The sequence below is a fragment of the Oryctolagus cuniculus genome, chromosome 14, assembly GCF_051225735.1.
Source record: "Oryctolagus cuniculus isolate XC-2025 breed Fujian yellow rabbit chromosome 14, ASM5122573v1, whole genome shotgun sequence".
Lineage (NCBI taxonomy): Eukaryota > Metazoa > Chordata > Mammalia > Lagomorpha > Leporidae > Oryctolagus > Oryctolagus cuniculus.
The window spans coordinates 17,486,452-17,509,631 of NC_142880.1; the positions used below are offsets into that span (position 1 = coordinate 17,486,452).

Consider the following 23,180-nt stretch of genomic DNA (forward strand, 5'->3'; position numbering starts at 1 on the left):
TAAAGCAAATTAGCCTGCTGTCCCAGCAAGTTTGATAAGGGAGCAGCCGATGAACTTCTCAAAGTCGCGAGTAAATGCGCTCAGCAGGCTGGACTAAGGCCCGAGTTCTGTACCCACCACGCGGCATTTCTGTTGACACCTGTCCTGTAACACTCTGTGCTTGGCTATTCAGTCACTTAGGAGTCCAGCTGAACCATCAAAACCCTAACCGTTCATCTAGTAAGCCTCTCTTTTTTCTTTTAAAATCTTATTTAAATTCCGATGCTCTCTGCTTCGTGTCTCTGATCATTCTAGGAAATGCATCACTTATATCACGATTTGTAATGGCACAACAGATGAAGGAGAGCTGAACGATGATTCTAGCATCCCAAAGCATTTCCTCGAGCACTGAGGGAAATCCGTGAGCTAACCCTCAAGCCAAACTGGCAGTTCCCTATTTCCTTACTCCGTGGATCACTTTACAATCTTAGCTCCCCAGAACCCCATTCATGGCTTTATAGTATTTCTCTCCCTCATTGTCCACTGGTAGTGGGAACACCACTTTCCCGACCCAAAGTCCTTCACTTGTAGAGTGCATCAAACCCAATTATGCATCCACTTTGTCATCCCACTTATTCTGCCACATCAGTACCTTCAATTCATGTGACTTGCATTAAAAAAAAAAAATCACATGTGATTTTGCAATTAAAACACTAGCCATCATGTTAACCTATACTTTTCATTCCTCTTCCTACAGCTACTGGATATCAAATATTTAGTTTTAGAAGAAGTTTCTTTTTTTTGCATTGCTAGAATTAGAACATGATTCATTTAAAATGCAATGATTAAAATAATGTGGTGATGTGAAAGAACAGTAATGATTTACTTTCTTTGTGATGCGTTTGTTTAGTCTCATTCTTATGGAAGAGATTTATGTAGAATTAACATTTATCACATGCGTGTGTGTCAATGTTGCTTTCTAAACATGATAAGACTGTCAGGTGTTGGATATTTTTGATGCATTACAAATTGGATGAAATTTCTTTTCAAAGTGTACTATCTGCTAAAAGGTCTCTTCAAAGTTTAATTAATAAAAATGTGAATGGAGACATTAGCTTGCACGTGGGACTAAAGTACACTTTGCTTGGGAAATTTGCTATATACTTTGTGTTAAGGGTTAAAGTGTTTTGTTTCAAACAATGTAACTGTAAGACGTTAAGCTGGGAAAAGTTAAGAAATTAGGAATGTCTGTACATATCTTTATTTGGTAAATTATTTTACCCTTGATACTCTGTAAATCTCAAGGATTTCTGCTATATTTCATGCAGTTCATCCAATGGAACTATGCATTCTCTTTTCTTCCACCAGAGATTTTAAATAATGATCATTATTCAATATGATGGTGACAATTAGGGGCACGTGATATTAAGTGTCCACACTGCTGCAAGTCTACAAAAGAAGCAACTTAGCTACTTCTTCCAGGGAAACAGCTAAACCTACGGGCCACCTGAAGCCAGAATTGCAAAGATCCTACGCCACTTGCCAGAGGAACCCACGGAAAGTTAATTTTCTTTAAGGACCACATCGTGTGTATGTCATATATAGGTGCTTGGTATTTCTCGAACTTTCTATCCAACTTTCAAAGAGTAGACCTGTCTTTTCCCATGCAGCTGGCTTTTCATTTTTGTTCTCTGAAGAGACCCATAATATTCGGGGGTAGGGGGAGGGAAATACCAAGAATAATAAATCCGAATCTCTGTATAAAATACACCTCCGTGAGGCACTCAAGCTGGAAATCACAGGAACCAATAAAAACGCAGGCAGTCTACTGATAACGAGGTCAGAAATACAAATAAATTTACTTTTAATGAAGACGGGAGGCACAGTCATCAAAGTGTTAAAATTCATTTCATGCATATCTCATTTGCTTCTTAGCTGATATTTACCGCGCAACGCTGTGAGAAAGTAGAGGCCTAAGATGCTCCAGATAAATGGCTCAATTAATTGTACAGAGGTAGACCTCTTTGAGCTGAGCCCGAGCTGTGAGCTCTTTATTAAAAGCACTATTCTGTAGCCTATAACCTTGTGTCTTGACTCTTCTCTGGTTTCCAATTTAAACAAGTCCCCATGCGGCCTGCTCTAAAGGGCTTTGTCTCCCTGTCATTGTTAAGAGAGCTGAGGCATCCTGGAAGTGTGAAATCAGACCTGATGAGTCGAACGGTTCCCCAGGGAACGCTGGACTGCGGCAGAAGGTCAAAGTCATGGGCCGAACCATCTAAAAGTGTCTGATCGCCGGCCTGTGACACAGCAAGTTGGGGGTGGGGGGCTGGGGGAAGAGGACTGAAATTGAACACATCTTAATTAAAGCCCACAGACAGCAAAACAAAATGTTTTCTAGGCAGCCTGTCAAATGGGGCTTAAATTTAGCTCTGCTAATGAATCCGAGCTGCTAACTGTTATTTCTTAAGATAATAAGACTCTCACGGAAGCTGATAAAAAAAAAAAAAACTGTAGCATGTCTTTTTCTGCTGTTTGTTACTTAAATATTTTCCAACAATGAAGACAGTTTTCCAAAAGAAAAAACACGGGGGAAACCTATGCAAATAAAGGGGTAGTAAACACCTCTCCTAATAACTGAACTGGTAGCTTCCTGGGCTACAGAGCAGGTGAGACCCAAGTCTTTATGCATGGGCTTGTGTTAGAAAAAGATATGTTCATTTAATGGGACGATTTAGGTGACAGGGGCTGTTAATTGTAAAGTCTCTCTCTCTCTCTCTCTCTCTCTCTCTCGCTCTCGCTCTCTCTCTCTCTTGCTCTCCCTCTCCTATTATTTCCTGAAAGCGATGGCGCATTAATTGAAGAGATCAATTCACCTGGGGTGGAGAAGTTTGATATTAGTGTACCTTCCAGTGCGGTGAAAAGGTAGGGCTCTTTTGAAAGGTTTCACAATTCTCCCATATCGCTGTTGCTGAAACCGCCCGGCTGGTCTCCCTGGGGAGGCTCCAAGCCGGGCGACGACAAACACAAGGAAAACGAAGGGGAGGGGTTGCAGAGAAAGAAGTCTTTTCTCTTTCTCATTGAGAACTTGAAAGCACCACTAGGCCAAGTCTAAACACTCCACTAAGAAAGCCTCCCTCGGCAGGCAAGAGAGGACTTGCAATGTTCTGTTGAAAGCTGAAATTAGGCTCTGCTAAAGGACCAAAAAAAAAAAAAAAAAAAAAAACCCTGATAATGAGAAGCTGGAAAAGCCAGAATACAGCATGATCTGCCTCCCACCACCACCCCTGCCACTGGCCTGTCTCCCTGTCCAGAGTGCCCAGTCGTAAGGACTCTTGATGAGCGGTCAAGGGACTCTGCCCTCAGGGAACGCAGCGCCAGCCTCTAGGCTTGGCTCTGACCGTGCAAGAGGGACATTAACCTTTGCACGGTTGGAGGAGAGGTAAGCAAAGCGAGTTGTAGCGAGCGCTATTGCGCCGTCACTCCAACTTTCTCATTCCCGAAGGATTGAGCAGATCGAGGTTTCAAAACGCCAGCACCACTTTCTCAGGCTGAAATTTCAATCCCCTCTTGTGCCTTGCTCAATGCGTGTGTATGTGTGGGATTTGCCAATGGAGGCCTTAACCACCAGAGTTAATCTCTTTTTAAAATCTGTATTAACCTTAATGATTTGAAGTGCACTGTCCAACACTGGGCTATTGAGATGGCAGAAAAAAACTACCCTCGACCATCAACAGTTTATTAGGGACTTAACTGAAGTGACCACTGTGGCTGTGTTTAGCTGAACAAGCCTATAGGCTTTTTGTGGCAAGGGAAAGAATTGAGGGTTTCATTAAAAAGTAATTTGTGCTTTATACTCCCTCATTCAAAGAGACTCTCAATTGCTCTGTATTCACCCAGTATCACAATGTTTCTCAATGACTGTGCTGTAACAAAAGAAAAATTTTACATTTTGAAAGGGAAAAAGTCTTTGTCACTGCAGTAAGATTGATGGTGATTTCAAAGATTACAGAATCTTGCTCTCCTGCTCTCATATTTAATGATGGAACTTCATACTTTAAACATTTTTGCTTCGACGATATAAGTTTAACTTTGTATTCAGATCATTACAATATTTTTCAAGTATGGCCAAGTTCTGGAAGTTTCTCTTGTTAGAAAAGCATTCTGAAGCCAAGGATCTAATAATACTAGCCTCATTCGCACCAGATCAAAAAGTACACTTGATTTAATATGGAGAGCTACTGTGATTTCCAGCACCCCTCCTCCATCCACAACGCTTTTAAATGCTTTTAAATACCAGTTTGTGCATTTGAGGACCACACCATTCGCTCAGTTCCCTCTTTTCCAACTATTATTGCCAAAAATTGTGTCGAGCTGGCCTGTGGTCCATTAAGATGTCCATCATATCTTTAAAGTTCTTCTTTGAACAAGTTAAGAGATAAAGTACACAAAGATCCTATTTATGTCCCAAATTTAATGACAGACACCAGAGAGTATCAGAATATAGACACAAATATATAACACACGTATATGTCTATACATAGTGCATCCTTTCCACAAGTGTTGATTCTTTTAAACACCGATGGTATATTCAGACCTCTCTGACTCGTGTGCATGAAACTCCCACTTTCTGGCTCCACACAAACATCATGAAGACCACAAAGGTTCCAAGAGGGAAGAAGGTCACCGCCTGAATTATCCTCTTGGCTCTGAACACTTCAACACCTCTCTCGTTCAATTTAGAGCACATTAGATTATAAGGTCAGCACGGAATGGAGAATCATTAGATTTATATCCCTAAAACTGCAGGAAAGAAATGGAGACTCTGGTACTTAGTAGTCCCCAAATTAATGTTCATTCCGCCAAATCAAAAGTCTGTCTCATTGAATCCTTGGGGGAAAGGCGATTGTTATTCACATCAATTTACACAGAAGCATTAGGAAAGAGATATCTCTATTTTTTTCCAGCTTTGAAAGAAGATGTACTTTAACTTCCATAGAGGCATATAGGCCATCTGGGTTAATGGAGTTTGCATATTCATGAAGTTTTAAAATCAATGACAGCTCCTCTCCCAGAGAAGACAAACTTATACGAATGCACTCAACTTGTACAATGGGCAGGTACACAAACTTCAGAAGTAAATGCTACTTGAGTTTTCTATAAGAAATTACTGTGCTCAGATTAATTTACTTATTACCAGACTGGACCTAGAATCCATAAGACAAGGAAATGACTAAATGTATCATTCACTTAATGAACATTCACATAAACTAATTGTTTAGTACAAAGAGTGAAGCCAGCACACCTGTATGTGCAGAGAGAGTACTAATCTCCCCTCCCCCTTAATTTTTCTAGGGATGCCTATTCGGAAGGAATATTTGACAGTTACTATCTTCTTGGTTGGTTACTTGATAATTATCTCTTTAAAGAAACTGTAAACACACATCATTTAAATTTTATCACACAAGAGTCACAACTGCTGCTCCTAGGAGGGACATTGAGACTGTCAGAGAGGGGGTGACTCAGCATGGCTCCAGGACCGCCAGCATGGCAATACTTGGAATACACATTCCTACTCCACTGATGAAGCTCAGGAGCAAGCAAGCACTCCTTTACCTCGCTGCTGCTGCTGCCTTTTTCTTTTCAATACACAACCCTGCCTTGAAAGAGCAAAGGGAGTATAAAAAAATCAGGGGATCCGCGAATCTTTCGAAGATCAACCCTGAATCTCTACATGATTGTCGTTGTTGACTGTTGCATGGAGGAGCCTGTGCCCTTGCTTGACCTACGCAGCAGAAGTGTAGCGTTTCCTACCTGTGACGTCAGCGGCCATCAATCCTTCTGCTCGGATGACCTTCACCTGGAGAAATCCCACATCTTTCAGGTTGTGAAAGATCCGCAAGGGGCCCTGAAAGACCCCAACAGTGGTGTTAGAGGAGAAGGGTCCCAATGGGTCTCAGCGTGCTGAGAAAATACGACGTTTCACGGTTTATCTCAGGATGCTGCTTCAGGGGTTCACAGGAACATGCGTATTTCTCTAACACAAATTACCCCTCCGCCATCATGGATGCCAGCACACGTGTACGCATGCGCGCGCGCGCGTGCGCACACACACACACACACACACTCGCACGCGCATTTATGTAGGTAATTGTTTCTACAGATTTTCTAAAAGAATAAAAAAACCCTACATTTACTCGCCGTGAATAATCATCAAGAGATGGTGAACAGTAAATTATAGATTAGATATGTCTGCCTTCTTCCTTCAACCCTCTCTACCAAAGCACTCCAAGATACCTTTCATCTGTTAGAGACTAATGCTTCGTTATTGCCTCTAACTTGTTGGTTATGTAACAATCTTCAGACTTGGGGGAATACGAAAGTCAACATTAAACTAAGTATTTTTCCCTTGTGTTTTCTTATTGGTGAGTTTTGGAAATTAGTTGTGCTAGACAAAGGGTACATTATTGACTGATTACTTCCTAATATTTGATTCAAAAGACTGAAATAACTCTATAAACCTTTTAAGGAAAAGGCTTATAGAATCTTTAAAAATAAATCAAAATGATGACTAAAAAGAAATTCAAAGCAGTGAGTAAATTTTCTGAAATTTTACAGATTTATTGCTAGGTTGGTAGAGAAATACAGGTATGGAAACTTTGATAGGAAAACCAGATCCAAATGAAAAAAACTTATTTGCTGACATATATTAACCATGTTTTAATAAATGTAATACTTGAAGGTATTAAAAGAGGGAAACCAATGCAATGATTCAAAAGTTTGAGGGGCACAAATATTTTGAATGTAAAACACTGATATGCATTTGTTATTTTACACTTCAGTGCATTTTTCTTACGGCAAGCTCAGCACTATACTAAGTAAATAAAGGTATTTCTTTATTATCGTCTTTAAAATGTTTCATGATGAAGGAGCCTAGCATAGCATTACATAATACAGTTATGCAGTAAAATGTTACTAGAGTAAAAAGCTTTGCATCTTTGTGTTAATGTGAGCATACTGACAGGTCAAAGCTTCCTGCGATCTGAACTTCACCAGTCCCACATAACCGCTCTGTGTTTACGCTGAAGCTATGACCTTGGTACAGGCAGAACAGGAAATGCAGATATGTGTGTAATCTCATAGTGGAACTTCCTGAAAATAAGGTTTAGCACGAGGATTAACTCTTAATCTTTTATTGTCTTTAAACAGTTGTTTATCACCAGCAATCTGTTTAAAATAGCCAGATGACAGGGTTCCGTGGAAATGCACGCCTCTGTCCAATTCACTTCCTGTAAATGAAGGGTTTACCGGCTGGGCTGAACACAGCAGGCTGATAATTCAGAGGTCTGCAGGCATGTTGTGTTCCTACAGTAATGAGCCAGTTGGAGAAGCGTCTTATCTCAGAGCTCACCCGATGTCATAAGCCAGATAAGTCCCCGACCCTCATGATAGGGAATCCGTTCCGCACGAGAGTCCTGTACTTTAATTTTCGGGAGAGATTTAAACCAAGTTTCATTGTGACTCCAACAAATATCCTCAGTTCTCACGTCTGTGAGCCATTTCATACCGGCAACCTCAGCGCAACCTTGCACTGTCTCCTGTTGCCTTAGCTGGGAGCCCCTGCTTTCCATGTGGAGGGGTAATTACTGTTGTATCATTTCATTTCCCGAGTCAGCTGACACTCAGTAATTTATTGCAAATTTCAACTGTTGAGGCCAGTGACACAGAGATTTTAATAAGAACTCCAAACAAACAAACAAAAAAGCAAAGATATATATGTGTGTGTGTATATATATATATATATATAAAAAGATAACTTTATGTAATGGTTCATCAAGAAGTATTTCTGCCTTGTTATTTATGGTTATTTTAGAAGGTCTCAAAACCTGGATGGCTTCTGAGGCCAGAAATCTCCATAGCAGAGGAATCTATGATTTGCTGTGAATCCTTTCAGCCCTCAATAGATGGGAAAAGATTGAAATGCTCTGGAGAGGAGTCCTCTTTATTTTTTTAATGAAAGGCTGTATAATATATTTTCTCTATGGCTGCAGCAGCTGTCAGAGAGAGCACCTCAGTTCAGCTCTATTACGGGAGAGGCAGTACCCCATCCTATGGTTGGAGATGCTCTGAGGGGCCAGAGCTGATTGACAGCTTGTCACCGTGACGTCTTATTCCATCTCTGTTATGGAGAAAATTAATGTCACACCACCAGCCTTATGACTCGCTGTCATCTTAGAGCCGCTCACCTTTTATCAATGCTCTAAATAACATTTCAAGCCCATCGTCTCAACGGTGGACAATCCGGTCAAGGGACATTAAATCAGATGACTGTGAAATGTCATAATAAAAACGGAATGCTAACAACTTCTTCTCTAAACTAGCTCCTCTGGTTTTTAAACTGTGACAAGGGGGAGCAAGGGTTCAGCACACCCACTCTAAAAAGGTCACACAATTGCTCTTGGCCTACTACCCATTACCACCCGCCCCCATTGACCTTCCCTCCTGCCCTCCCCCCCAAAAAAGAAGAAAAAAATGAAAAATGGAATTAGCCATCTTTTCCAGGATGTGGTGATCAAATAATAGCTCACACAGTAATGTCTGTTTAATTCGCAGGGCTTCAATGCGTGGCGATGAACAGCTGGAGGATGGCAGTGATGAGTTTTCTCAGGGCTGTTGCCTCTCGGGGTGGGGGCAATTTGTGTCCTTTCCTGATCACAACCAGTGCCCACTCACGTTCAGTTCAACAGCAACTTTTTTTTTTTTTTTTTTTTTTTTGCAAACACACACACATTCTTCTGGGAAAACACAGAAGTAATTCTCCAAATGCATCATCTCGTTTGTATGTTTCTTCAAAACAGGTGATATTTCAGACACGAAACGGTATTCATTCATAATACCCACAACAGAGAGGTTGCACACAGAAGCCCTAAAATCTAAGTCTTCGCCCTTGCATTGTTGTAATTGTAACACACGTGCAGTACTCTGTCTAGAAGCTTCTAAGCATGGCCATCTACAGAGGGAGGTACTGGCCTGGCCTCTAATTCCGGGGTGAAAATGAGGGAATTTCAACACTTTTGAACATGTTGAGTAGATACATGGTTTGAGAATTAGCTGGGACAGCCACATCCTATTGAACGTCTTAGTGAAATAACATCTCAAAGAAGGCATGGGAACGAGTAGTCAGTTCTGAATGGGAAAGGCCTCTTGAAGGAAGTCCATCAGCAGAAAGAAAAAAAAATAAATCAATGATAGGTGGATGACTTCTAATTACCTGGGCAGCAGGATCATTTTAGTACACGGGATGACTTCAGGATGCTAATCCATCATTGCCACTATGATAATACCTCGAAGAATTCTTATGCGTATATACCAATTAGAATCTAAAATCATTTCAATTCCTGAGGTTCACGTCTGGTGATAGGAGAAGACATTCTGGTGGGTACCCAAATGTGAAATTGTTTTCACAGTTGCAATTATTTTTAGGAGATGTCACATAATACCTTAGGTTCTTAGGTGCTTTAAAAAATATATACTATTTAGCCTCACTAAGTCACCTCTATTAAACTGTTTATGATAATGCCATTGGTGGGTGCATTGTACAAGCATTAGCAGACAGCTGATTCAGTGGAGATAGCCAGAATAAATTTGCTGAAGCGTACATCCTGTTAATCTGTTTGAAGAATATTGTATGGCATTAGTACCAGCACTTCATGTTATCTGCACAGCCTGATAAGGTACATCTTTATTAAATTCAGTTATTGGAAGGATGTCAGTCAGCAAATAGGAATATTTTAAAATCCTAAAAAAAAAAAAAAATGAGCCATGCTTTGTTAGTCAGAGCTTGGTTTCATGGCAGAGTGTCTAGAGGGACCGTCTAAACACCTGGCAGCATTGTACAATACAAGCTTTGTAATTTTAAGTGGAAAAGCTTTTTTTTCTCAGCTTCCTGAGTTCTGAGGCATTTTCCCTTCTCGAGCACTGCGGAGAGAGAACAGTAGAGTAAGAGCTCCCCTTTCTGTTGATTTGGCAGAACTGCATGGTGGGAAACCGAAGATTTGGTTGTGCCTATTTGCGTGTGGCTGTTTTAGTGACTCACTGTCACTTGTCACCCCACATTCCAGGACAAGAAATGAAGCCCTTTATCATTTTATTTCACACTCAATTAAAAAAAAAAAACAAGGGAAGGAAGTGACGCTTTTCTAAGCAGTTGAAAATTAAAATCTATCCTGCGACTCCTCTCCAGGAACCAAGCTTACTAAGTGACATAAAGGCCACAGACTCCACACTTGCAAAGACAAAGCCAAGTCCATGACAACGCCAAAGAGTGAGGGAACTGCTCTTAACGTTGTGTAAACTTGGCTTGGCTTGGTGGGAAGGCTTCCTGTGGGATAAAAACACTGTGCAGAATCTCAGCTCTCAAGACCTCGCTCCGGGAGCGATTCTTTCTGGAGAACAAGTCTCCAGCCCCGGCTGGTTAGCAAGTGCTCCCACTAGGCTCTGTGTGGCATGTGCCTGGGCCCCGCTCTCTGCCTCTGCTGTTGCTCCTTTTCCCACCAGACAGCCCCTCAGAAATCCTTCTGGCCCCCAGGGTATCCTGTTCCCAGCCTCATGCAGCCACACAAGACGGCAGAAGGTACGTACGTATCTCTTTAATATCTCCTCCCGTTCCTTCTGGTCCTCCACGGAGTTGATGGAGAGGTCAGAGATGCTGACCGTGGCCGAGGCTGTCAGAGTGACCAGCAGCACCAGGTGTCCCTCACCTTCTTCCAGCTGCAACTCCAACTTGTGCGTCTGCTCCCTACTGAGGGCTGACAGGTCCACCTGGCACCTGGAAACAAATGCTCTCAATCAGCAAGGTGGCTTTTCCCCGCCAGGGGCCACATCGGACAGCCGAAGTGCGGGCTATTCAGAGCCATGTGAAAACCCAGTCACCAGAAATGCCGCCCGGAGTACTGGAGGGAGAGGTCTTTCATGTCGGCTGACTTTCTTCACCCAGACCCAGATTATTTTAGGGCCTGTACCTGCTTTTTTCCTGTAAGATATGCACAAAAAGATCATGCTTGTCTGAAATGGGATTAGTAGCTGGTCACCATCGTTGGAAAGTGTGGTGGGTGGGTGGGGTTTCCTATCCCTGGGTGGCCTGGGGGACTAATGGAGCTGTTGGTTTACAGAAGGAGCTGCCTACAGAGGTGGGCGACCAAGAATCTTAACTCTTGTGTCACTTTAAAAACAATGGTTGGGGGCTGGTGCTGTGGTGTAGCAGGTAAAGCCGCCGCCTGCAGTTCCAGCATCCCATATGGGTGCCAGTTCAAGTCCCAACGGCTCCACTTCCAATCCAGCTCTCTGCTATGGACTGGGAAAACAGTAGAAGATGGCAAAGTCCTTGCTTGAGCCCCTGCACCTGTGTGGGAGACCCAGAAGAAGCTCCAGGCTCCTGGCTTCCAAATGGTGCAGCTCTGGCTGTTGAGGCCAATTGGGGAGTGAACCAGTGGATGGGAGACCTCTCTCTCTGCCTCTCCTCTCTCTGTGTAACTCTGACTTTCAAATAAATAAAGAAATCTTAAAAAAAAAAAAAAGACGATGGTCGTTTCTCCGTTAAAACTAAATGTCATCAGGCAGTGAATAGAGTATGTACTATAGTGATGCCGAAAGCTTTACAATTTTAAAACCATGCCAGTTTATTAATAGTATGCTGCATAAATCTAACCAGGAACATAAACCTGCCCGAAAGCATTGCAGCTCATCTGGGATGCAGCACAGACCTCCTAACCGCGGGATCAGAACCGGGCTGTCCATGCTCCTGATGCCGCACTCCCAGATTTCAATACCTTGCAGGTGCATTCATAAAAACCTCCATGGAATCTGAAGTGACTCTATATGTGGTGACCACAGGATTTGACAGCTGAGAAGAAGGTGGCAGACATGAGCAAAAGGCATTTAAGACAGGAAACAGGCCACCACAAGGGTGAACATTTCTGTCGGGTGCCCAGCTATTACGGACACGCAAAATTCTTGCTCCTCCTTTGTCCTCACTCTGTCCATTTACTGTGGGTTGTTTTGCTTTGAAACCCCTATCAACGGGGTCTCAGAGCTTGTGGTTAGGTTCAAACAACTCTGCAGCATGATGAAATCCAACACTGACCTTTAGCTTTGCCTGTAGGTTACTGTGAGAGATGGTTGGGACTAGACGCAAATGCAAAGAAATGGCCCAGTCGCTGGCAGCGAGTCTATGTGTGCGAAGTGGGCTATGATTGAGAAAGCGAGAAATCAGTTTGCACCAAGGCTGGAATTGCCAACCTCAGGTTAGAATGTTCCTCAAACAACCTCAGCCTCTGCTCTTAGAAAATCTATTTCATGACGTTCCCAGGCTGTCTCCTTAAACTCTAAAGGGTGAAAAAAAAAACAACAACAACACCCTATCAAATGCTTTATCTGATGTTCACAAAATTTTTAATAAAAATATTGTACTTTGAAAAAATAACACTTTTAGTTGGACATATTTTTGGGGTATCCTGTGATGTTTCAACACATGCATGCATCATGTAACGTCCAATCAGGGTAAAGACATCTAGCTCCTCAAACTTGGAACATTTTATGGTGAAAGCATTCCAAATCCTACCTCCTAGTTTTTAAATAGACAAATACATAGCACATTCACATATCTGTAGTCATTCCACGGTGCAGTACAATATTCTACTACTCTTAATATTCTACCAGCCTGATTTGAATCAGAACTGCTTATCAACAACCCCTGAAACAGACAGAGGGCTAAAAAATGTAACAGTGAAAAATCCCCGTTCACAAGTATTGGCTAATAAAAACGAAGACCTATGGACCTGACTTTCTAGAGAGCTGTCCAGCACCTGACAGGGTGTCTGGCTGTGGTCAGCCGGATGTGAAAGAATCTTTGCTTCGAATCAGGAAGGAGCAGGGCACGAGTGAACTGAACAGGGCTTGGAATTCAGACTACTGCTGGCTGAACACAGCTGGAACCTAGAAGGACCCTACACTCACTCTGTTCTTTCTTCCTAGATATCCTCCGTGCCTCTTCCTCTACGTGATACCGCATCACTCTTAAGATCAAGCCTACTCGAGGCTTCCCTTCTCTGCTTATTGCCACTTTGCACTGGTCTTACAGACGCTGGCCAACTCTTCATCTGTGTCAGAGTCATTGCATTTCTTGCTTTAGAGCTGGGCAGGGTGTGCTAACGATTATGTGGTCCAAGAATTACAAACTGGCCATTTTCAGATGGTATCTGATCCACCCCTGTGGTGTTTTTTGCTTGTAGGGCTATAAAAGTTCTGAATCTAAATAATTTTCAAAATACAGCAACTATTCTCTAAGTTAGTTACTGTCCCCCAAATTGCCTATTCTTTATAGGTGACATTTTTAATTTAATCACTCTATCTGATTCCAATAGTCACAAGGATTTGTGAGCCCTGAAATCTTAATTTATCAGCAAAAACACGGAGAAGCTATGAGATGTAATGGAAACACACAGCTGGTTATCAGCAGAACCAGGGCTCGAACCTGGGACTGTGGAATCTGATTTTGGGTCCCCCACCTGCCTAGAATGGTCAGCAGCTGACCAAATGTACGTCTCGGGAGGAAATGTGTGCAGTCAGTGGCAGTTCTCAAACTGGACAGCACCCTGTTTTAACAGAAAAAAATGTCAGTTTCCAAATATGTATTCATGTTATTTTTCACGATTTTTAGATTTATAAAAACTAGGGAAGAAGGCTATAAGCTATCGCTCTTGTAAGAACACCAAGAAAAATTTGCAAATTGAATTTTTTAAAATGATGACACTAATACAATCTAAGCTATAAATTTATGGAGAAGATCTGTTCTTCTGATGGTAAGTAAAATTTTCAGTTCTGGGTGTACTCATAGAAAGCATTAATGTCAAGTTCTCTCTCGTACACAAATGTACTGGACAGGAATGCAGTAACTGACTTCAAGGTTCTTTGTGCCAGTTGAGGTTATTCAGACCTTGTATTTGGGTAAAGATTCTGTTTAGGAATAAGATGCCATTTTAAACGAAGTGTGGCCTATAACTAAACAAAATTGTCTTGTTAACTTGAGGATAAAGTTCACATTATCACCTCACTAATGGGTATTACATCAAATTATTGCTGGAATTAAAGGAAGAAAAAGTATCTGCCACCCTCTAGTAGCTTCGGACCAATATCTGCAAAGATGGAACTCGTGTGGTGCAGTGTGTTGCAAAGTGAAGACAGTTTCACCTGCTATGGGGCAGGCAGGCTCTTCTGTATCAGGCTCACCTACCCCACCATGTCCACACAAAGGAAGGACTCACTTTGGCGTCAATATCAAAACACTAAGTGGTATCCCACTGGCCCAGTGTAGGCTTGCATTAGTAGTCTTATATTGCGACCAAAGTGAAAATGCAAAAGTTAAAAAGCAGTGATGCAAATTCATGAACTCCAAAAAAAATGTTCATAGATACACACACAGAGAAAAGAGGGCATGATCAGGAAACCAATTCCCTTGGTTCTAGCCCTCCATTTTTCACTAATTAGTTGTATGACCTTTCTCAAGGCAACGTATTCTCCTCAACTACAGTTTTCTCATTTGCAATTATGAATTAATTGAAATAAACTGTAAACTTTCAAAAAGCTCAGATTCCAAAATTTGATATAACTCTGGTCATGTTTACACTTGCTTCTTACTTTATTGGCAATTCTCCAAGCCCAAAAAAAAAAAAAAATCAAGAAGTCAAAATTATCTTACAGGGAGTAAAGTATTATTACTCAGATATATTACCAAAAGAAGTTCCTAATGTTAATACAATAAGGAATTTAAGTTCAAATTGTATTGCAAGGTGGGCCTCAAAGGTCACCAAGGGAGCGAAGGGGAGAAAAGGGGTCGTGAACTCTCTTCCTTGATTCAAAAGTAGGTCTCTTTGCATCCGTTTTATATTGGGGGTTGCACACATGTGGTTTGGAAATTTACTGAGAAATCTTGGGCAGCTCCCTAGATTCTGCTGGACCCATGGTCTCAGGGGCCCTCAGCTGCTATTTTGGTTGTGTCACTCCAAAAAGATGTTGTTCATCCTACATCATGACCAAATGATTTTGCTTGGGGCTGCTGGAGTCTTCTACTATGACTGGCCCATTCTTCACTTGCCCAGATGGGCTGGGCACTCTCCTTGACTACTTCTGAGTTGTGCACGCAAGACCAGCTGCCTCAAGCTTGGAGCTTCTGGCTGCCAAGGGCACCTCTGCAAAGTCCCACCATGGGGATGGGGCCTGGCACCCAGACCAACAGCCACAGCAGCTGGACGAAAGGGCACAGCAGCTGTTTCCTGGTGGGGTGAGCTTTGATCCAGGGAAAGGGGATGGGAAGGTAATTTCTACAGTTCTTCCCAAAGACTGCTCCAAAACATCATTCTCTGTACCTCCTGTCCACACATGCAAAGTGGGTGCACCTGCTAAGCAGCCACTGTGTCACTGAAGCAAGGAAAATGCAAGCAACCTAGTAACCTATTCCCTTTACTGCTTCCTGGTCTTCCCTGCCTCATGTTCTTTGTCTCTCATTCTCACTGCCTGGGATTGTCCCTCCTAATGAAGCACAAATGTTTAAACACTGCCTCAAATTCTGTTTCCTAGAGAACCTGTGCTAAGGCAAAAACTACCGTTACAGTTCAATCCTCTCACTTATGGATATCTGAAACATAAACCTAACCATGTCCTGCCCCTGGCTTCCCTCTACCTCTGAAATATCCTTAAGCAGTCAACAGTGGCTCCACAACCTACCACCAGGTTGTGTCACTTGCTCATGCACACTTACTACTTGTCATCTGAGACAGCTTATAATTCCCCCACCATCCATGCCTGGGCTCATCCATTTCTTTATGTTTGGATGAGGAATCCCCTCTGCCTCTGTCCAAGATGATGAATCTACTTGGCTCTTTTTAACCAATTTTCATAGAAATAATTTGGATTGTCTTTCTCAATGCTTTGACATCTTGAGGGCAGGGACAATGTCTTATTATCAGCACCTAGAATATATAGTTGGTATTCTGTATGTATTAAAGTATTTATGGAGGTTCAGAGAGAGCAAAAACAAAATGCAACAAGACTTGACAGTAACAGAGCCTGGAGGAACACATAATATGCTCATTCTACTGCTTCTATGTTATCTTCCTAGAAAGTGGTTAGATTGCTTTCTAAGATCCACTTCACTGAGTTATGTATCAATTCATTCATTAACTATTTATCAAGTGCCTATGCATGCGATCCTCTGATGCATACGGGGGATTCAGCCCCTTTTAAACCTTCTGGTTTCTTAGATCCCAATTTCTAAACCTACCACAGACTGTTGCTTTGAACAAGTTATTGGCTTCACAGTCCATGGCCAGTTCAGGACACTGAAATTTTAATAAACCTTAATTATTCATTGGTGTTGTGGTATTAAGCAGTCATTTAAACTTTTTGCTTTAGCTTTTTTCATTTCGCCAATGGAAGGGATTTTTTGAACGTCTTCTTTTTGCATAGTGCTGTAAGAACACAGGACTAATAGATTAAAAAGTACTTTGAAAAGTTGAAAGTACTATGTACATAAATATAATATCTGGTTATATGATCACATTTGCCTTCTTTTGAAATGGGAGAACTTAACCTATACTGAACTCAACTCATTCATCCATCAATAGATGAATCAAAGCAGACTAAAAACTGGGAGATTTCAGGGTTACTTTCCCTCAGCCTACAAATCGGGAAATGACAGCTTAGAGAAATTCAGTGAAGGCAAGAACTTGAATCACGTTTCCCGACTTTCATATCACGGCTTGAAGTTCTTTGCACTTAAAAAAAAAAGCCACTATATGCACTTGAATTATTTAACCACATGAAAGGAATATTAGTCATCTTTAGTGGCATTTCTCAGAGTTCTTATCACCTTCTTCCCCCCTGCTTTTCCATCTGCCTTCTCCGACCCCGTGGCCAACAACATCTCTTCCCAGATGAAAGTCTTGTGATTAGCACCCTGGGTATCTATGTATGAGTCCCCTGGGTTACAGGAAGTAAAGGTTAGTGCTATTTGGAATTATTTTTAATTTAAAAACAGACACCGAGCTTCATCAATATTTCACGTGTGCAATAATGCAGGGGGCCCATGGGTGAAAAGTGTCACAGGCAGTCTGCAAGTATTTTGAGGGCAGATTAGGGGCCACAAAACATACAGGGATTGACAGTGGCACCATTCTGGCGATACTTGTCCACTGAAATGCAGTTCATACAGAATCTGTTAAGGGGATTTACGGATTATTTAATCTAGTTTTAACTAAACTAATCCTCACAAAATGGACAATTGGCTTTAAAAGATCCCAGTAAAGGAGCTGTGGATTGAAGATAATGCTAATTGGACATGCACAAGTGAACAGCAATGATAAACAAGAATGTTCAGAAGGCACACTCTACTCCTACTTGAACTTGGTGGCAGCCACGTTTTTGATTCACAAACCCATAGCAGTATAATCAGATCCAGCGAGAATTCAACAAAAACGGGCCCCAAATTCCCAAGTACTTATATTTTCAATAGAAATTTACACCTACTCTCTTTAACAGTGAACTTCTAAGTGTGTGCTATGTCTTAACTTATTAATTAATGCTATTTTGAAGTCATCATTTGAAAATGAAACTTTCAGAATAGGAAGATAAGACTCTATAGATTTTCTTTAGGGGAGCTTTTTAATAATTATGTAAAATTTTATATATTTTTTAACCTAACAATAAAATAAATGAAGCATTTTGAGATTTCTTAATACTAGAACTTAGTTATACAACTAATTCATAATTGTATAACTAAGAATGCATAACCTATTATAAAATCTTACACTGCAAATTCATGTGATACTTAACGATTGCTGTTTATGTCTTTCTGTTGTCAGAAGTTGTTAGTGTTCAACTGTCTTTGGGAAAATGGCTTTAGCATCTTCTGTAAACCTGCAACACTCCCTGTTCATGGAATTCCATGTACCACATGGAATCCATATATATATGAATATATATATGTATACACACACGCACACACACAAGACACACACACAGAGACAGAGAGAGAGGACTACATAGAAACTGTCTTTGGAAAGTATGCCTGTTATTTAATATATATTGTTGTGAGTATAAAATTATTGATAAAATCTTTAGAAGAATAGTAACTCATGAAAAAAAATGAATTAAAATCTCAAAACATTTGGTTTAAGCTGAGTTTATGAAAAAACAATACAAAAAATCAATGACAACCCCCATCTTTGAATATTGGTGCTCCTTCTCATGAACTAGTCCACTCAGCCTGTAGTAAGAAAAAATAATGAAATACAACGATTTCACAAGGAACTTCCTTCAGGTTCAGATTTGCTGTCTTGGTGCTTTGCAAATTAATGATGTAGCAGGACTGCCCCATTCTTGTTCACGTAGGCAGTCAGAGAAATCACTGTTGCTTTGGCAACACAAATAAAACAACATTCTGAATCAGGATTGATAGTGTCAAGGGCTTAGATGCATTGACCTTCAATCTTGAAGAAGTGTTAACTTAGTTAAGAGCCAAAGTCAGCTTTCCTCATTTGCCCCCAATAAACCTGAACACATACTCATGTGAATCTATACATCCCCCAATTTCTTCCCCTCAGCATTAAATCGTCATGGATTTTTAATCAGATTTTGTCAATTTAGAGAAAGTTTTTCTTACCACATATCATTGATAAAAATGCTGCTGAAATTAAACTCTCTATTCAAGCTTAAATTAGAAGCACTTTGTTATCATGGGCAGTACCAATGCACAGGCCCCTGACAGTGTTGCAACAAATAAAGTGAGTAACAATTCACCCATCTAAAATATATGTGCCCCAAATCAATGCCACTTCACAGATAAACAAGCATTTTGCACACTAATGAATAATGCTATAAATCTTGCAATATTGGATTGCAAATAACTCCAAGTGAATAAAATTGCATGACATGGGATTTACTTATTCTGCACGTTCATAAAGACAACTTGTTCTCTGACAGCACTCATTCTTGGCAATTTACCGCAGCTGTCAGCAGCCAATTTGTTCAGATTACTGCTCTGCATAAAAGTGTAACAATCATGAGGATTTATTAGCTGATTAGCGGAAAGGTGGCAGTCCATCTTGCCTGCCAAAATGCAGGTGATCAGAAAGTTAAACAATTACACACAGATTAGCATTATTTCACCTTCACTTGAAACGTGCAGCTCAGCGACAGGTGAAGTTTCTTGTTCAAATTTGCAGGATGGTGTCCATCACCCAGCTCGGCTTCCTGACTCCTTGGCGTTTTATTGAGCACTTAGTGGCTTCAGGAGAACATGCTGAACACAAGACCATGGTGAAGTGAGAGCGGGCTTGAGAGTCAGGAGGCCTGAGTGGGAAACTCCGATCCATCTCCCAGCTGCACACTCACTAAGCAACCTCCTCATCTCCTTCACTCTCACTACCTGCATCTGCAACACTGGTTCAATGTGGTTACTCCTGAACGTTGAGATAATGTATGTAACAGTGCCTTGTAATGTGACACGTTAGGATTATTGTCTCTTCCCATTTGTCGTAAACTTACTTTTGTGCAAAATTTAACAAGCAGATCGTATTAACTCCTTAGATATAAACATGCTGGAAAAGCTATAATATGAGCTACTTAGTAAATGGGCAGTCTACTTTTTGCCCCCAAATATACCTATCTAGAATTTTCTAAGTGTTAAGATTATTCACAGACTTCTACACTTTAGTTAGTTCTCCTCTTTCACATTATGTCCAAAGAACGTTCCACGAAGACACTGAAACTTGATGCCTTGTTTCAGGTCACTATTCATTTAGAGAAAGAAGAGACATGACTTCCAGCATTAAATCCAGAGGCAGAAAAGATTTCTTGAGCACCTACTGTGTGCCAGATACTTGCAGAAGTATTGAATCCTGCAATGGACAAAACGCTCAAGCATTCCCGCCCTCACGGCGCTTACATCCTAGTGGGGGGAAGCCAATGATAAGATGAATAAGTGAAATGTAAAGTATCCCAAATGGTGGTTACTTTTTTTTTTTTTTTTGACAGGCAGAGTTAGTGAGAGAGAGAGAGAGAGACAGAGAGAAAGGTCTTCCTTCCGTTGGTTCATACAGAAAGAGAAATCCGGGAAAGGGCATGCCAGCAAAGCTGGTTCAATTTCAAGCAGGCTGGGTACTGGTGCCTTTGTGTATAGACCCATCCAGGCTGAAGAAGCAAGCAGACAGATAAGCCCCCGAGGGGACAGTGTTACAGATAGAGGGTGAGGTTCTGAGTGGGCAAGGGCTTGGTGTGCTCAAGGAACAGCAGGGGCCAACGTGGCCGGAAGAGAGCAGAGGGTGGGGGAGGCAGAAAGGTACAAGGTCAAGGTCAAGGCAGAACATGGTGGGCCTTGTCAGGGCTTTTGGTTTTAGCCGGATTACAATGGGAAGCAACTGAAGGATTTCGAGCAAAGGAGTTAATTTTTTTTTAAAGACTTATTTATTTGAAAGGCAAAGATACAGAAAGGGAGAGAAAGAGAGGGAGAGTTTGGGAGGAACGGGGAGACAGGGAGAGGGGGAAGAGACAAAGAAGTATGTTCCATCCACTGGTTCATTTCCCAAATGACCACAATAGCCATGTCTGGGCCAGGCTGAAGGCAAGAGCTTGCAACTCCATCCAGGTCTCTTGCTGCGTGGCAGGAACCCAAATACCTGGACCATCAGGCAGGCACATTAGCAAGAAGTTGGATTCGAAGTGGAGGCACAACTCAATCCCAGGCATTCTGATAGGAGGTGAAGGCTTAATCTATCATGTCACATCGTCTGTCCATATTTATGCTTATGAAATATACCTGGTGGTTACTTTGGAAACTGGCTGTGGTGGGAGGGAAAGAATGGAAGGAAGAAATGGCAGCTGTTGCTCTTGTCCACCTGAAAGCCGATGAGGCTTGAATCAGAATTAATAATGGCAGATATGCTGAAGGGGCAGCACACACTGAGGATGCTACGAAGGAAGCATTAGCAGGCTGCTGATTGAGTTCATCAGAGTGAGTGGAAAAAAGCCATCAAAATGACTCCAAGATTTTGGCGTTAGCAGCAACAGAGCAGTCTGCAGAAAGAGCAGTCTCCGAGGGTGGTCAGAAGCTCGGCTTTGGAGATGCTAAGTTAAAGAAGCCGACCAAACGCTCAGGTGGCGATATCAAGGAGGCTGATGGACAGAGATATCTGGAATTGCGGGCAGAGCTATGGAGGGAGCTGCATGTTTGTGTTATCAACCTACAGAAGCCACAGAGACTGGATGGAAGAAGTAACCAGAGGAGCAATGCAGACTGAGATTGATGTTGGGAAGAGCTCCAAAACTCCAAATAGGAGGGGATGAGAAAGCAGCATTCAATGAGCTGAGAGGACCACAAGGAGAGGGTGGGGTCCTGGAAGCCAGGGAAACAGGCATTAACCGCTAACTCCCTCGCAACTGCTGGCTCAGGTCAGATGAAGGTTGAAACTGGTCTCTGACCTCAGCCACCAGGTGCTCCCAGGTGACCCTGACAAGAGCAGTTTGGGTGGGCAGCAGGCATGACAGCCTGACCACGGGTTCAGGTGAGAACGGAAGTGAGTGAACATCCAGTGTTAATAGCTTTGTCTCAATATTCCGGATGTGCAGGTGGCTCTTACATTCACGGCCGGTCTTGTTTTTATTAAGCAAAGACAAACAAACCCCATCACTGAGTCTGCATTTACAAAACACATTTTCAAAAATCAATAATGTGTGACAGAAAGTGGAAAATAAAGTGGATGGTCATAAAACCACAGCAGCATAAACCAGTCTCTAAAGGTAATTAGCCCATACAAGTGGTCTCAAATTTGGGATTCAGTGTAGACAGAACCCTTTAAAAGGTGTTATTAGGACACTGAAGGGATGGTATTACCCTCTATGGCCAATTTTAAATTTACTCAGCAGCCACCCATCAAATTCCGGAATGGTCTAGAATTTTTAAGGTAATATAGACACAGAATGGCACAATGATAGGTTGCAAAGGAAGACAGAAGGTCACCAGGACAGTTTTACTCTTCTTAGTTTACTCTGAGAACTCAGATTTAATTGGAGGGAAGTCAGTTCCATTCTAAGCTATTCTAGGAGCTTAGAAATTCTGTTGTAATCTGCATTATCTGCACTGTTGACGTGCAACCTTCAAATAAATAAACACAACTTTCAAGCCACTTAGGGATAATGGTATGTTTGCCAGTGACAGGATGTGTTTAAAGCCCAATTTAACAAGCATAAAGTTAAGACAACTGGGGTTTCCGTGCTATCTGGACATCAAATAGATTTGAAACAAGGATTTCACCATAGTCATTTTCTTTGCCTGCAACTGGCATCTTTGTTAAATCAGCAGAACACGCCAGAGGTTTCTATCACCCACCTTTGATGATCTCAAATCCAGTGGTAATTCCCCCTCTGTTGCTTTCAACCAATACTTGAGGGCTGTAGCAGAAGTCATCTTGTCTACACTTGTGCACCCTTGTTTCTGACTCTAAAACTTGTAGGTTCAACTTGCTTTTAAAAGCAATTATGTTGAACATATGAGAGGTCTTCAAAACATTTATAGACAATGCCTATTATGAAAAAATTATGTATGAATTTCAAACATTTTTGCACCAAAATAAATTGATCTTTTTCTGTGAGCAGTTTGAAGTCCATCAAATAACCAGAAATGGGCTTCTTCTCTTTTTCCACATTTCATGATCCCCTTTTGAATTTCTGCCAGATACTTAGAGTAGCTCCGATAGGATCTCCTATTCAGCTCTTTGCCATGGTCCTCTCAAAATTTGCTAAAACAGAGGCAAAGCCTTAGAAATAAAGTGGAATTAGATAAACAGATATTCCTCTGCCAACCAGTTCTACCTGGGAGAAATGTGTAATGCCATCAAGTAAGGTTGAGGGAAAGGACTTAACCAAATGGGCTAAGAAATTTTCTTTGCAAATTGGAAAATTCTTCCCAAAGGAAAAACATATATAAAAAGATACCTGTCCTTATGAAAAAAATAGAAAGTGGGGTAAGAAAGACTTTATTTAACATGTACTCAAATGTAAAAGAAGCCAGTATGTTTTACATCATAATCCTCTTCATTATTTTACATTATGAGACACTTTGAATGCAATGTAATAAGATCAAGGGAGTACGTTAC

General features: G+C 41.5%; 1 protein-coding gene across 19 annotated transcripts in view; it reads right to left on the reverse strand.

Moving 5' to 3' along the window:
- MCTP1 (multiple C2 and transmembrane domain containing 1) overlaps positions 1 to 23,180 on the reverse strand; it is a 767,919-nt gene that overhangs the window by 187,310 nt on the left and 557,429 nt on the right. For all 19 annotated transcript variants that reach the window (XM_089313022.1, XM_051853978.3, XM_017344604.4 and 16 more), the window contains 2 exons: positions 10,618 to 10,804; positions 5,791 to 5,884 (listed from right to left, as the gene is read on the reverse strand). In XM_089313022.1, coding sequence (XP_089169148.1) covers positions 5,791 to 5,884; positions 10,618 to 10,804 — 281 coding nt within the window. The remainder of the gene's footprint in view (positions 1 to 5,790; positions 5,885 to 10,617; positions 10,805 to 23,180) is intronic.